The sequence below is a fragment of the Hirundo rustica genome, chromosome 26 (assembly GCF_015227805.2).
Source record: "Hirundo rustica isolate bHirRus1 chromosome 26, bHirRus1.pri.v3, whole genome shotgun sequence".
Lineage (NCBI taxonomy): Eukaryota > Metazoa > Chordata > Aves > Passeriformes > Hirundinidae > Hirundo > Hirundo rustica.
Window position 1 is genome coordinate 1248747 of NC_053475.1, and position 15743 is coordinate 1264489.

The 15743-nt window shown below is 55.4% G+C and overlaps 1 protein-coding gene across 1 annotated transcript in view; it reads right to left on the reverse strand.

Moving 5' to 3' along the window:
• PTPRS (protein tyrosine phosphatase receptor type S) overlaps nucleotides 1–15743 on the reverse strand; it is a 148147-nt gene that overhangs the window by 83641 nt on the left and 48763 nt on the right. Inside the window, 1 exon segment of the mRNA XM_058423591.1 lies at nucleotides 9215–9382. Within this exon segment, the coding sequence (XP_058279574.1) occupies nucleotides 9215–9302 (88 nt within the window). The 5' untranslated portion in view covers nucleotides 9303–9382.

Below are 15743 nucleotides of genomic sequence, written 5' to 3' on the forward strand. Positions count from 1 at the left end.
GGGACAGTCGGTGGGAGTGAGAAGACATCCAGCAGGGAAAACAGCACACAGTGGGATTCTTGGGGCTGACGTGTGCTGGGGCCAGCAGCTGGACTTTGATGATCCTCGTGGGCCTTTCCAAGGCAGGATATTCCAGGATCCTGTGCAAGAGAACTGGAGCAAGCTGGAGAGGAGGGAGGTGTTCGGAGCCAGAGCAAGGAAGTGAGGATTAGATGGAGGAGACGAACCACAGAGCAGATGAAAACAGGAGAGAGCAGCCAAATTTGAGACAGATGGAGAGTGGGGAGCAAGGATGCGCTGTTTGGAACGGGTGAGGGAGCGGGGGAGCTGGAGACAGGGGTACAGGCAAGGAAGAGAGCTCCAGAATTTACATTTTTCCTCAGGACAAGTGAGAAAGCTGCAAACCGAGGGAAGGACTGGGGAGGAGTCTCTATGGAGACACTCCACAAGATTGAGGACACCCCTTGGAGAGGCCCTGCAGAGACTCTGGACACGGTGAAATCCAGGCTTTTATTGACAGATTTTGCACTTTTTCCTTCCTGAGGGCCGCTCCTCAGTGCCTCACAAATAAAATTAAAGCGAGGGTTTTCTGACAGAACAAACAAACAGGGAGTGAATCATATTCCATTTGCCCGTCAGTAACTTCTCCCCAGTCCGGTCGTCTTATCATCATAAAAAGTCCATTAGGCAGTAATTGGGGAGGCAGGGCTGGGCTGGGGAACAGGAGCACGCTCGCTCCCCAACTGGCCTTTTCTGGGAAGGCAGACAGGATAATTATAGGCTTCAGATGGAGACTTCCTCTCTACTGTCAGCAGCTCTTGGCTCCCTTCAGGGAGATGGGACTGGCAAGGTTGGGCAGAGGAGGGGAAAAAAAGAGATCAAGGGTGTTTTTATAGAAGCGAAATACTTCCACCTGGCTCTTCCCCTGCCGCTGAGCCACCAAAGCCCTTACCTGACTCAGAAAAGCTGGGCTGCCACAGGATGCAGCCTGTTCCCCTCTGGGCATGGGGAATGTCACTTGGAGGATTACCCCTTCTCCTTCCCTGCAAGGCCCCAGAGGAGGAAGGACGGCCAGCACGGGAGTTAACACAGGCAGAAAACGGGGGAGGAAGATGAAGAACTGGTTCAGTACACCTCTACCACACTGGATGCCCTGTGCCAGCTGCCCCCTGTGCCCTCACTGGGATGAGGCAGCAGACCCCTCCTGGCCAGCTCATGCCGAGCTGCTCTCACCATGCCGCTAATTTGGGGGTCTGGCACATCCACAGAGCCCTCAAGCTCCTGTTTGCAGTGCACTGGCATCCAGACCCTTTGGAAGGGAGGTAAAAGCCTGCAGCACTGAGGCAGGAGGAGACTGAGGCCACCAAAAATCTGTTCCTAGCTCTGACATCCAAGGTGAGAAAGACCAAAAACCACGTTATCCTGCCTGCTGGAGGGGAAGCCAAATCCCTCCTCCTGCTCTATTTAAACTGCTGCTTTTCAGGGCTGGGGCTGCTCCTTATCACATGGGAGCAGCCAGCTGGGATGGAGTCATCCCGTTCCAAGAGGACTCCTCCAGGCTACCACTGCATGGAAAGGATCCTCCTCTCTCCATGGCGAGGAGGAGGAGCCCCAGCCCCTGCGCCAGGAGAAGATTCCCCCAGCTGTGATTTACACAAAGGGACAGGGCACGTGCAGTGCCACACACGGGATGGAAATGGCTCAGTGGGACAGGCCAGGGCTTGTGTGGCCACTCCACAAAGATCCTCCCAGACCTCAGCTTCCCCACCTCCCTTCGCTCACCCACCCTGACGGGGAGCACGGCAGGTGCCCCCACTGCTGCTCTGCTTCCACCCTCTCCGGTACCACTGAGGTGTAACCTGGTGGGAACCTCAGGATCCTCCTTCACCTCCTGGCACCACAAGGAGAAAGCTGCTGCTTGTGAGCAGCAGGAGCTGCAGGAGGTGAGCACTGCTGTCACGGGGAATGGCCGGGAAGCTCCAGCCAGCACAGGGGCACAGCAACCCTAACCATGGCTTCCAATGGAGGTGAGGGAGGATGAGGACACGGGCAAATTAATTTGACTTTATTAATTAAAAAAACCACCAAGTTTCATCACCCCAACCACTCTTTAGAGGTTGCGTGAGAGTGGGGGGAGCTACGCTCATTAATTATGCAGAAGATGCAAAACTATCATCCTCTGAATGAGTTTAAAATAAGGAGAAACCCTTTCAGAATGGGGAGAAATTACTCCCCAAGGCAGCTGAAATTTCTCTTGCAACTTCAAAGGACAATAAATTATTCAAATCACTCGCGCCACTCGCAGGCTCTCTCACTCTCTCCCCTTCTCAATTTTATGCTCCTGAGTCAATTAAAGATTTGGAGGACTCGGAGAAAACTTTGCGGAACGCTAAACCACTCGCAGCTCCTTCCCATTTATTTCTTTCTCCTCTTTCAAGCTTTGCTTTTCCTCCCGGCCTCAAAAGGAAACAGAAACGGGTCGGCGCGTCGCGGACGAGAACGAGCGGCGCTGGTTTCCACCGCGCGCGCACGGAACGTCTCGCGTCTGCGGCCACGGGGACGGGACGCGCTCAGGGCTCCCCGTGCAAGGGCGCTGTGAAAAGAGGGCAGCCCAGAGTCCCTCCTGTCAACGCTTTAAATCCCTCAATCCCAAGATCCCCGTTCAAAGGCCGAGCAGCAGACATCCGAGATATGTTTATGCTGCTCTCTCCTGGCACTGCGCAGGTCTGGGCGAGCCGGGATCGCTGCCCCACTCCTGCTGCTCTGGGTTGTCCCTGGGACAAAGCCCTCGTGTCAGCTCGGGGTGAGCAGGAGAACCCAGGCTGGTTCCAAGCCCTCGTGTCAGCTCAGGGTGAGCAGGAGAACCCAGGCTGGTTCTGGGTCCTCCAGGCTCCTCCTGCTCAGGGTGTGCAGGAGATGAACCCAGACTGGTTCCAAACCCTCCTGTCTGCTCAGGGTGAGAAGGAGGAGAATCCTGGCTGATTCTGGGTCCTCCAGGGTCTTCCTGCTCAGGGTGTGCAAGAGGAGAACCCAGGCTGGTTCCAAGCCCTCCTGTCTGCTCAGGGTGAGCAGAAGAACCCAGGCTGGTTCCAAGCCCTCCTGTCTGCTCAGGGTGAGCAGAAGAACCCAGGCTGGTTCCAAGCCCTCCTGTCAGTTCAGGGTGAGCAGGAAAAGAACCCAGGCCGGTGTAACCAAACCACGTCTGGGGCTGATCAGATCAGACGACAGCACAGCACGAGAAGTCCTTGCTCACAAAAGCAAATCCAGGCAAGTAAAAGGAGGGTTGGGAAGGTGCAGTCACAGAGTGAGGATGCTCCCGACTCCCTGGCCTGCAGCTCGTACCCTGGTTTGCTCCTTGCACACAGCAGATGGTGTAAAACGTGACTATTTTCATGAACTTTAACAATCCCCCCAAAAATTAAAGGCAGCTGCAGCGCACAGAACATCACAGCTCTCTAAGGTGGGAACTGGGACCAATTATGTTGCAAGAGAACATCCTTGACTGGAGGGGAAGAGTGGCACAGAGTAAATAAAACCGTTCTTGGGAGATTGTGTCTCACAGGCCAGCTCGAGCCCAGATTCCATCCCACGCACGGAGGAACGACATTCCTCCGGTCGGGCGTCCTTGAAAAACACTCTGCTTGCCATCTAAGAATACCAGGGGCCTTGCCAGGCCACAAAAAAGGAGGAATCCCTCACGGGTTCCCTTCAGTGACCCGGGAGGTTCGTACTGAGTCGGTCTCGAAAAGGCACGAGCACGGAGAGAGAAGAAAAGCCTGGGAGAGACTCCAGAAAGGTCCCGTCCCTCCTGGCACCAAGCGCAAGAACCGCTGGTGTGAAAAGGACAACCAAGGGGGGAGGTCATAAAGGAAGAAGTCTTGGCTCCTCGGCAAAGCCTGACACAGAGGAACAGCCCCAGTTTTGGCATCCAGGTACGGAGACAGACATCTCCTCCACCCCACTCCTCTGCAGGTGACATTTTCACACGAGCCACTTGTTTACACAACAAACAGATGCTCTTTTCCCCTAACTTAACCATCTAATGAAGCTGAGCAGAAAGAGCCTCTGGTTGGGAAAAGATCCCTCACCAGGAGACACCCATGGCTGGGTCCCAGGCACCGTGGCTGCCGCTGTCCCCAGGTGCTCCTCAGCAGAGATTAATTTAGCGAGCACTCGCGGCGTGGGGCACAGCTGAGACCTGGGAAGTGACAGCCCCCTCTGCCCCCAGGGAAGCTCTTTCAACAGATGATTTATTTCCTCTCCGGGTCCTACAGAAGACACGAACTTTCCAATTTGAGTTATCTTGGAAAAGAAAAGGAAAAAAAAAAAAAAAAAACGAAAAAAAAAAGCGTGGGGGGGGGTAAAAAAAAAAGCGATACATCACTTGATCCAGCCAGGCAAGATTTAATTTAATCAGGCACTTAAACAAGGTGACACAGAAGCTTAATTCAGTGTCCTTGAGTGAGACAACAACCAGTCCAGAACCCTCAGCAAGATCACAGCTGGCAGACGGGGAAGGCAGCGAAGGAAAGGGCAGCACCAAGGACAGGGAGGTGTCCCCTGCCTGCAAAGGCAACTGGTGCAGGAGGAACAGGAGCAGCAGGTGGATGTGGGCAGGGCAGCAGTGATCTCTGCCTTTTCACGATTCAGTTGCTGTCTCCTCTCTCAGACCCCACTCACTGCAGGGACAACGTGCAACTCCAAGTGAAAGCTCCACCACCCTCCAGTCGACCACAAAACCTCCTCTACGCTCCCACCTCAAACTCAGAAATTCTGCTCCCCCTCCAGCCCACCCACCAAGGGGGGGAAAAGCCTTTCTGCAGCATGTCCCTGGCTCCTCAGCCCCTGCAGGCTCCCTGCCCTTTTGGAAGAGCCAGGGTCTGTGACCCAAACCGTGGGACAGCTCATCCTCCCCACACTGCCTCACCTTCCCTCTCCTGGGGCAGCGCTGCTGCCTTGTCCCGGCTCCACCCCAAACTCTTCAGCCTGGAGCAGCTTTCCCCCACCACGGGGAGATTCCCTTCCCACTGATGTCGATTTAATGTGCCTGTCAAGCCCTAAGATGGAGCCTCCTTGGTTTTTGCTCCCATCTTCCCTGACAACTGCTGTCCTGGCCAGCAGCAGATCAAAGCCCGGACCTCCAGAGCTCAGAGCTGAGCTGTGCCAGCAGGGCGAATCCTGCAGGGATGAGAGCAGGGGAGGGACCAGGGCAGGCAGGTTCACCTGTAGGTGCCTGGGATCTGGATCTCAGGGAGCCAAGCTGTGCTGCCAAGCCCCCGCTCCTGCCCCTGCTGGCACACAGCACACACCTTCCACCTCACACACCTTTAACAAGGCAGCAGATCCCAAAACACAGCTGGACATGGACCTAGAGGAGCTCCACTCCCACCCCATCACGTTCTCCATCATCTCCATGAGTCCCACACGGTGAAAGCCCTGGCTGCTGCCTCTGCCAGCCCCAGGGATGCTCACGGAGCACCAGAGCCCCCCTCACATGCACCTCCCATGAATTACTGCATAATTCTGCAAATTAATGACGGAGCGAGGGCAATTAAAAGGGAAGAAAGCCAGGGTAATGCATCATAAAAGGGGCTTTATTCTTTTATTTTGTCAATTGCAATTTAGATTTAATTATTTATGGTAATACTTCAGAGTGTGCTAGTAAGGGTTCTATACCGTGATTTATAAAAGGAAGGAAACATAAGTAATAAGTAACATTCCCTGCCCTTAAATCTTTGCTGGGGTGGAGAGAGCCACGCACCAGCCTTCTGTGTATGCAAAGTGCCAATTAGCAAAGTGCCATTGTAAAACACAAAGGTTTAATCAATGAGAAAAATCCACTTGGAAACAGCGAGCGTGCTGATTCCAGTCAGGAAAACGGCCTCGTTTCCATGCAGTAAATTGCTTTTTATGTGCAACTGAGGAGCCCTTGGGGTGGGCCCGTTGTTCCTTGGGGTGGCAGAGGAGGGCAGGGGGACCTGAGCACTGTCCTCGGGCACAGCAGCCACACCAGGCCGCTTCTGTGCCCTGGCAGAATGAGATGTTCCAGGGTGCTGTGCACCGAGGCTTTATGGCTCAGGCTGGGTGTGTGAACAGGATCAGCAAGGCTTGGTGCCGTGCCCAGGTCCAGCAGCAGTTTGGGAGCTATTCCTCTCCCCGGACTCATCTCCAGGCCTCATCTGTCTCTGCTGCCTGGTTTTCCTCTCGGCTCCAAGGGCACATTTGGCTGTGCAGCTCCTGGGGAGGCCTCCCCTAACTTCCTGCAGCGATGCCAGCTCATGGTACTCACACAAACAGCAGAGTCCTCAAGAAGAGGATAACACTTTCCATTTAATGATGCCGCTGAAAATAATCATGGAATTCGTAATTTCCAGTTCCATGCCTGCCTTTCACCGTATGGAAGAAACAAAGAAAACGTCCAGATGCAACCCAAGGAGAAGAGGAAGAACATGTCTGTGTCATACCTTGCAATTATTGCTCCCTTCAGCTTCCCAAGGAGGAACAGCAGGCAGAAAGTAGTGCGGTGCTTTGGGTTTTTAATTTAAATGGCAGTTTCCTTTAAATAGAACGCTCCTGCCACAGAAAGATTTAAATCACTGGCTGAGATCAATTAGCCTCGGAAACAAGGGAAGTATTTTAATGGTCCTTTGATTGCAGAGGCCACAGCTCCTCCAGAGCTGCGCTGGGAGAGGAGGCAAGTCCAGCTCAGCCCAGGCTGTGCGCGCAGGATCTGCTCCCTGCGAGGCTGGCAGGGTGATGCCCTCCAAAAACCAAGGTCCCGGGGGTTTCCCGTCTCCATCCCAGGAGGGCACCGTGTGCCTGGGGGCTGCAGGGCCTGGGGGGAATCAGGGCAGGAAATGGGGTCAGCGCCGTGGCCAAATGGAAGCTGGCCAAGGGATTATGAGGATGTGACAGAGCCCAGGGCCATCTGATGGGAGAGGACGTTGTCAGAACAGTGACAGCTCCTCACACGGGCTCTGCAGCCGTGACAGACAAAGCTGCTGGCCGTTTGCAAGGCTCAGTGGGGAGCAGCACGGAGCAGCTCGGGTGCTACCGGCTGAAATGGGATCTCCCAGCACGCAGGAGCTCTCCGAAGCCAGGAATGATCAACTCACTGCCCGCTCATCCTCCCCAGGCACAGAGCAACAGCTCCAGAGCAACCCAGGCAGCTGGTGCCAGGGAGCAGGGAGGTGCTGGCATGTTCCAACAGGACAGACAACACCTGGCCCAACATCTGCACCACAGAGCAGCCCCGTCTCAGCAACCCGCAAAGCTCCTGCACGGACATCTGTGAGCAGCCAGAGGGAAAAAAAAACCACAAACCCTCACAGTTCAGGATCCAAGGACACTGCAGAACTTCAGGAGAGGGAAACTTGGCTGCAAGCAGCGAGGTGCCTGCAGAGCAGTGACAGATTCCAGCAGGGCTCGGGCCACTGGTGCTTTCTGTCTGAGCAGCACAGACAGAAATGTCCCGAGGGCACATCATCACCCCCAGGCAGTCAGGCAGCACTGGGATGTCCCAGCTCTGCTGGAATCTCTGAGCAAACCCCACCCCCAAGACGAGGGACAGACAAGAGGTTCGTTCCTTCCCAGGAAAATGAAAACCACGAGAGACCTGAGGTCACACAGCCACAATTTGGAGGAGCCTCGGTTCTGCCGTGCCACTCCCAGCACTGAGCACTCAGACCTGGCTGCTCACCCAAAATTTAAACAGGCCCTGGTTTTCACAGGCACTCGGGTATGAACCAGGGGCTCTGCTTATACAGAGGGGCAGTGGAGCTGCAGAGCACCTGAACTCTCCATCCACACCTGCAGAGCTGCAGCTTGCTTTGCAGACTGAGGGATTTTGCCAGACGCTGTTACAGGAAACCAGTGCTAAGAACAAGACCCGGGGGCCCTGACTCCTCCCTGATTCCCCACTCCTGAGTCCCCTGCACAAAGAGCCAGGAATGAAGATTCCCAGACTTTCACAAGCCAGCAAAGCAGCACCCACCGACTCTGGGTGCTCATGAGGGGCCTGCAAGAGCGTCGGCTCCAGCATCAGAGCAGGACCTGGCTACATCCTCGGGCAAAGGGCTCATGGCATTTCCCTGCCAGACTCTGCACTGCTGCTGCCACCCACACCGAAGCTGTGTGTCTGTCCTGGGCACCAGGGCTACCATCTGAGGTGCAGACTGACCCACAGCCAACACCCTACAAGGAACCTCCGAGAGCTCAGCTCACTCCCCAGGCTGATAAAATGAATAAAGAACAAAAGGAAACATTATCTTTCTGCACACAAATGTTTCTCTGCAAAGAGGGTACCCAGCAAAACTCAGGAGATAGGCAAGGGCAAACACATCTCCGCTTGCCTGCCGCAGAGGGGATGGAAATCCCCGTCCCAAAAACATCTCCCAGCACAGAGAGGTCGCGGATCCACTCAATCCCCCGGGCCAGCACAATAAACCCCGATAACGAAGCGATTATGTTAAAAGCTGTCAAGGGCCACGCTGACCAGAGCAGCCCTCTCACCAGCTTCAAGCAGCTTTGCTGGGGAGGAAAAAAAAAAAAAGCCATAATTCAATCAGCTTGGAGAAGTCTATTCCCCACTGATCCCAAGCGATCAGCCTTCATGTCGAAGGAACATTACATTTGAGTCACTGAAGATTTTAGCTTTTTTTTTTTTTTTTTTTTTTTTTTTTTGCTTGCTTTTTTTTTTTTCTCCTTCCCCTTTTCATTTTTTAAAGCGGGAATTGAAAGGCAGCGAAGATAAAAAACTGTGTTGGACTGGAACTGGTTCACTCAGGGGAAGGAGGAACGCAATACTCTGTCTGGAAATGCTGTTTGGAATCCAGCCCCAGAAAGCAACACGACAACGGTCAGCAGCGTCTGACAGGTCCTGAAAGGCAGGAGCAGGAGGGGACAGCACGGGCGAGCTGGCTGGAGATGGGGCTGGGAGAAGGTGGAGGAAAGCTCTGGAAAGATCTATCAGGCAGCTCCCTCCCTCCTCTCCAGCTCTTTGGCAGCCTTGGGGGCAACCCGAAACTCAGAGCAGGCAGCGAGGACCCGGCTGCCCCTTGTCCCTCCGAGGAGGCGCTGGCAACAATAGGAAGGCAGCGGTGGAAAGTTAAGGATGTTGGAAAATGAAACGCTCGATTGGGTATTGAGCCTCCCTTCTTCAACGATGAAAGGAGAAGGGTGGAAAAAGGAGCAGGGGGACAGCGGAGTCACTCACTTTCAGCAAGGCAGTCCATCAGCAGCACGGAGAGGACGTTCACGAGGGAGACCAGCGAAGACATTCCAGGGCTGGGAAGGATCCTCATCCTCTGCAAAGGCCTTCGGCCCCAGCCGGAAAGGCTCCGGCTCAGCGGGAACTGCGGCGTCTCCCCAGCCTTGTCAGCACCTGTGGAGCACAAGGGGACAGCTCTGAGGGGCAGGCAGGGGACAGCGGCACGGTCCCGGCAGGGACACAACACGGGGCAGCACCCCAGGGTGGCACTGAGCACCCACCCGGCTCCACGGGCTGGATCCGAGGGCCAGCTCCATGGGAGAGCCCAGCTCCAAGGGCCAGCTCCCCAGGGAGAGCCCAGCTCCATGGGGAGAGCCCAGCTCCACGGGAGAGCCCAGCTCCATGGGGAGAGCCCAGCTCCATGGGAGAGCCCAGCTCCATGGGCCAGCTCCACGGGAGAGCCCAGCTCCAAGGGCCAGCTCCATGGGGAGAGACCAGCTCCATGGGAGAGCCCAGCTCCAAGGGCCAGCTCCCCAGGGAGAGCCCAGCTCCAAGGGCCAGCTCCATGGGGAGAGACCAGCTCCATGGGAGAGCCCAGCTCCATGGGAGAGCCCAGCTCCATGGGGAGAGCCCAGCTCCATGGGGAGAGACCAGCTCCACGGGAGAGCCCAGCTCCATGGGAGAGCCCAGCTCCATGGGGAGAGCCCAGCTCCATGGGGAGAGACCAGCTCCATGGGAGAGCCCAGCTCCATGGGAGAGCCCAGCTCCACGGCAGAGCCCAGATCCATGGGCCAGCTCCACGGGAGAGCCCAGCTCCATGGGAGAGCCCAGCTCCATGGGAGAGCCCAGCTCCACGGGAGAGCCCAGATCCATGGGCCAGCTCCACGGGAGAGCCCAGCTCCATGGGCCAGCTCCACGGGAGAGCCCAGCTCCAAGGGCCAGCTCCATGGGAGAGCCCAGATCCATGGGCCAGCACCACGGGGAGAGCCCAGATCCATGATGGGAACCCAGCTCCATGGGCCAGCTCCATGGGAGAGCCCAGCTCCCATGATGGGAGCCCAGCTCCACAAGGAGAACCCAGGGCTCCAACACACGTCTGAGAGCCTCTACCCTACTCGGCGCCTCAGTTTCCTCGCTTGCACCCCACAGAGGAACGGTGTTACTGAGCGACACAAAACTGGAAGGGAGAATGCCTGGAGCAGGGGGTGCCATAGCTGATCCTGATGGATCCCACAGGAGGTGGGAGAGATTTTCTCCTGACCAGTTCCACCCTGGTTGTGGCAGAACGTGGCAACAGGACAGAACCAGCAGATCAGCAGGGCTGTGGCAGGGGAGATCCAGCTCAGCACCAGCCTGCTCCCCTCACCCTGCCGGCACATTTCCATGGAGACAACTCCTGGCTCCAAACGGAGCTCCCTGCTCTCAGCTTTATCCTGATCCCTGTGCAAAGCTGGAGCGGCATTAAGGCAGCTGTATCCTCAGCCACCGCCCCAGTCCCGTGTGTCAGTACTGGTAAATGCTCCCCTCAGTCTCAGAGACGAGATTTGCCCCAGAAGGGCTGAAAACAGAGTGAAAGCTGCAGCCACAACCTCCTGGCAGGGTGGGCAGCTCGGAGGTTTCCCATCAGCCAGACACAGCGCCGGGATAATGGGCCAGAGCTGGGGAAGGACGCTCTCAGATCTGACAGATTCCTTCCCGCTATCGTTACTCCAATTAGAAATCAAACCCGGGGTTTATCACCTTTTGGAGGAAAGCCAGGTAGGAGATATTGTACAATGATCAAAGGCTTTGAAAGGACTAAGGGGATAGGGAGGCTGTTTAAGCTTTCTGACACACATCAGGGTGGGAGACCGTCGGCACAGGCAGCGTGTGAAGGGGCATTTTAATCTTTTTCTGTCCCATTAACTCTCCAAGGCTGGACTGCGCAGAATTAAAAGAAAAGCCAGGGTAAACAAGAAGTCCCCATATGTACTCAGCCCTAAAGAACAACTTTTCAGAGAGAAGCTTTGGACTTGCACTTTGAGGATTACAAAGCCTCTGCTGTGCGCTCTGTGCTAGCCCAGATCCACGGCTCACGAGAAACGAGCATAAATACTGAAACAAAAAGAGAGGAAAAAAAAAAAAAATCTGAATCCTATCACTGGGAATCTCTTCAAATGTTTGCTCTAGACACAATTGCAGAAACACAGAGAGGCTCCAGCCAGCCCGAGCACGGGGTTCGCAGGGTTCCAGGGCACAGAACAACACCTCGGGGTTTCTTTTGTTGCTGTCAGGGGCCAGCAGAGAGAGGGAACATCGTGAATAGCTGCGATGGGAACTGTTAATTAAACTGGGGACGTGGCATCGATGCCAGCGCAGCAAATGGAGCCTCGCTGCAGCTCCCTGGCTCTCCCTTCTTCCTCCTTCCCACCAGCGAGGCTGGCGCTGGAGACAGCAAGAATCCACCCAACTATTTGAGGTGCCTCTATTGAAATAAAACCCAACAAACCACGCTGGCTCAGCCACCATTTCAGAAACTCTCATTTTTTCTTGATCAGAGCAGTATATCCAACCCCAACCCGTGCCAAAAACGCCACCAAACATCTCCCGGAGCCTCGTGTGCTCCCCAAAGGCGGCACCAAAGATCTCCCACAGCCCGAGAGATCTTCCCACAGCCAAGAACCTGTGCTGCTCCCTGCAGCACGTCCCCAAAGTGCCCCCAGGATGGAGCTGAAGGCAGGGAATGCCAGGGAAATGTTCTGCCTCCTGCAGAGAGAGAGGAGCCTGGCAGCGCCCAGCACGGCTTTTCCTGCCGTATAATGGGCTCCGATGGAGAAGGTCTGGTAAAGGGGATGCAGCAACAGCCCCAGGATTAGAGAAGGAGATGCCAGAGGGTGACACTTCCACTCCGGTGCTAATGTGCTCCCCGAGCCCTTGACAGAGACAGAAAGTGCTGGCAGAGATATTAGGATGTGTCAGCTTCAATCCAGCAGCTCATCCTTCAGAGCAGGTCCATCAGCGGCTGTTTCCCACCCCAGATCCGGGATTTTCGGGACAGCAGGATGTGCACCCACCTGGCTCCCCTGTGGATGTGGAGGACAGGCTGGGGCAGAGTTTGCTCTGCTTCCCTGGCAGGGCCCTGGCAATAGGAACAGACTCAGGCCCCGCACGATTCCTGCCTCCGGTGCAGAACGCGCCCTGCCGGAGCCCAGCCGAGGCTGAAATTCCAGGGGAATTGTTCTGATGAAAGCCCTGCTCCCAAAGGCCCGGTCACCCACCCTCTCCCCTCCTCAGGGCACAGCTTACCTTGTGTGTGCTCTCTGGAGCAGGTCTGCTCACCCCTGCCCGTCCCTGAGCACCCAGCCAAGCTCCTGGCACCAGCCAAGCCAACATAATGGCACTTTTCCTGCGCTGCTCCACGGAGCTGCAAACCCGCACTAAATTCTCTGGCACAGGATCCCCTGCAACACAAGCAAACCACCTAACAGACCTCAATCCTTGCTAAAGAATGCAATTAAGTGAAGCCGTGGCCCCCAGTGGGGTCAGATTTGTGCTAGATACGGTCACATTTCAGGAATAAGATTAATTCTTACAGTAAAAGAGCTCCTGTAAGACATTCATTCTTGTGTGCTGCCTAATCTCCAGCTCTAAGCAAGGCCATGTGGGCAGCTTGTAAGCACCGAGCACGGGGTCTCGGAGAGCATTATTAAAAATAATAAAACTGAGAAGCGTTTGCAAGCAGCAGCTCCTGCAGCCAGGACCGAGCCTGGGACCCAGGGGAGCGAGGCACGGAGGGTGAAATGCTCTCAAGCACCAACATTTCTTAAGAGCTTAAGCTCCCCTGGGACTCAAAGGGACTTAACCTAAGCTGCTATAAGATGCTTTTGAAGATTTTGCCCCCCAGCAATTCCCGTTTCAGAGGGTGCTGGACACCTAACTCCCCTAAGCTACTTTGGGTATCGAGGGGACACAGGAGGAGGGGTTTGGCTGCCTGGGTCCTCACTGCTTAGAGGGGGAAACGCTGCTAAAGGACAGAGACGGGCACTGGGATGGGCCAGAAGCGTGCAAGGGTTTTCACAGAAACACAGGAAGCTTTGGGTTGTCAAGGATCAGGTTGTTCCAAGCTGCCAATGACAGGGACACCTTCCTCTCAGAGCCCCGTCCAGCACGGATGGTGGGGAGTCCACAACCTCTCTGGGCAACATTTTGCCGTATGTTCCTTGTTCTTAGCCCCCATGGAGCCAGTAATTGAAACATTTGCTCTGCATTTGGAAAAAAATATCCAGGAGGGAGGGACCACGCGACCATTTCAGATTCGTTACAACATGAGGACTTGGAAGGAAAAAAAAATCACCAAAAAAAACCCCACTTGGGCTTCTTTTCTGTTTCACCTGCCTGTGAAAAGGAGAAGGGCGATTTTGAAGAAATTCTCGGCTAAAAGTTCCACTCGGATCTAGGAGATGATTAAATATCTTCATTTTCAGCAGCTGCTGGGGGAGAATTGCTCCCATTAGACACATCAATGGAAGCAAACACCTTGCAGGCAGAGGGCTGCACTGAGGGCTCTTCCTTCCAGCAGCACCAGCTCAGTTTGTGCTGCGTATTAACAGAGGTCACTGGGTCACTTCATTTCCTCCCAGCAACCTCTTTAAAGAGAGAAAGAAAAGCTTTTAGCACAACCACCAGCTCATTTGTCACCTCCCCTGGGGAGGGCAGAGATGAAATTTGAATTCGCTGCCCCACGGATGCAGCTTGCTCCTCTCCAACACCCCGTCCTTGGCAAACCCAGCCTCAGCAGGGCTGGGACAGGGATTTGGTCCAGGAACCACCCAGGAACCTTCCCCGTGGGTGCTGGGGACAAGGAGATGCCAACGTGCAGAGCTGGCTCTGGAGCCCTGCACAGCCATGGAATTTCAGGGTGGTTTGGGCTGGAGGAGCTCAGCGATCACCTCCTTCCAGCCCCTCGCCACAGCCAGGGGTGCCACCCCCTGCATCAGGGTACCAGGGCACATCCAGCCTGGCCTGGGACACTTCCAGGGATGGGGCAGCCACAGCGAGCTCCCCGCGCCGTGCAGATCTCAAAAGATGCCCGATCCTGTCCCCAAAAAAAGGAGGTGATGGAACATTTCCAAGGCAGTGCTTTCCTCCCCGAAGCTGCTGGACACGGTTTCCCCTCTGGGCTGGAAGGCAGCTCCCCAAGCCACTCCCGAAGGCAGGCCAGGGGATTGGCAAACACAATTAGAGCAGGCAGCAGAGATCCTTCAGACTGGAGCACGGCTGTTTATCTATCACAGAGTTACTTAGATCTTAAAAAAATATTTACAAGAAAGAGGCAGAGTATTATCTTCCACGGGGAAACAAACACAGATGGAGGGGGAAAAAAAAAAAAAAAAAAGAGCTTTGATCAGGACTGTCTCGGTCCTATTTGCTGCTTTTCATCCCCAGATCTCCAAGTGCTTTAAGATGACACCATTATCCCTTTTTACAACGTGGGAAACCAGAGGAAACTGCAAAAGCTAAGACAGCTCGCTGCTTGCACGTACACACACGCGCACACAGCCTCTCTCTCTCTCTCTCTTTATTTTTCCCTGTGGCATTTCTGCTCCTCCCAGGTGTGTGGAGTGCCACAGGGGGCATTTTGGGGCACGGCTGTGTGGGTGTTCCAGGCGATGCCGCTCCGTGCCCGGGCGTGCGATGGCACAGCCGGGGTTAAGCCGTGGTCACTGCGGGAGAGCTCCGGGCTGGGTTTGGATCTTTGGGTCCGTTTGGATTCATTTTGGATTTGTTTCCCCCTGCAGTGACAGCTGGGACAGGCTGGGCTGTGTCGGGAGCGTTCAGCAGGCGCAGCCCGGCACGGACAGGGCGCAGGGGCAGCGCGGGCACCAGCACGAGGAGGAGGAGGAGGAGGAGGAGGAGGAGGAGGAGGAGGAGGAGGAAGCACAGCTCCCCTGGCCTGGCTGCACCCTGCTGAGCCCATCCACGCCCTGAGGAGCTGTGGCCACAGAACAGGGAGAGCCCCTGGAAGGACCCTGCTGAAATCGAGGTGGAGGCAAGGCCAGAACGAGCAGAAATCCCAGGAGCATCCTTGGGGACCAGTGCAGAGCAGGAGATGTGGCTTCTCCTCTGCAGGGCTGGGCTCTCCTCCAGCCTGCACGAAGGGAAGGATCACCCCTTGTGAAAGCACTGCCAAAAACACCCACATCCCCTCCCAAAGCTCCTGCACCCCGAGCCTGGGACCTGGGCTGGCTGACACCAAGTTACCGCGCTCAGCAGAGGGGAAAAAAAAGGACAAAAAAGACAAAAACTCAACGGAGAGCCCAACCAGCTGCTTTTGCTGCCCACACCAACAAAAGTGCATCCCATCCCCTTGCCCTGCTCCCACACAAACACAGCCCATCCTTCAGCGTTCCCCAGCAAACCATCGCAGCCTCCGCCGAGCGCCCGACGGCATCAGAAACCGTCAGCTGAATCGCCCGGTGGCTCGGGGTAATACTTCACGTTTCTTTCTCCCTGCCTCTGAGCTTTATTTATTTCTTTCGGAAGTCATTCATCATTA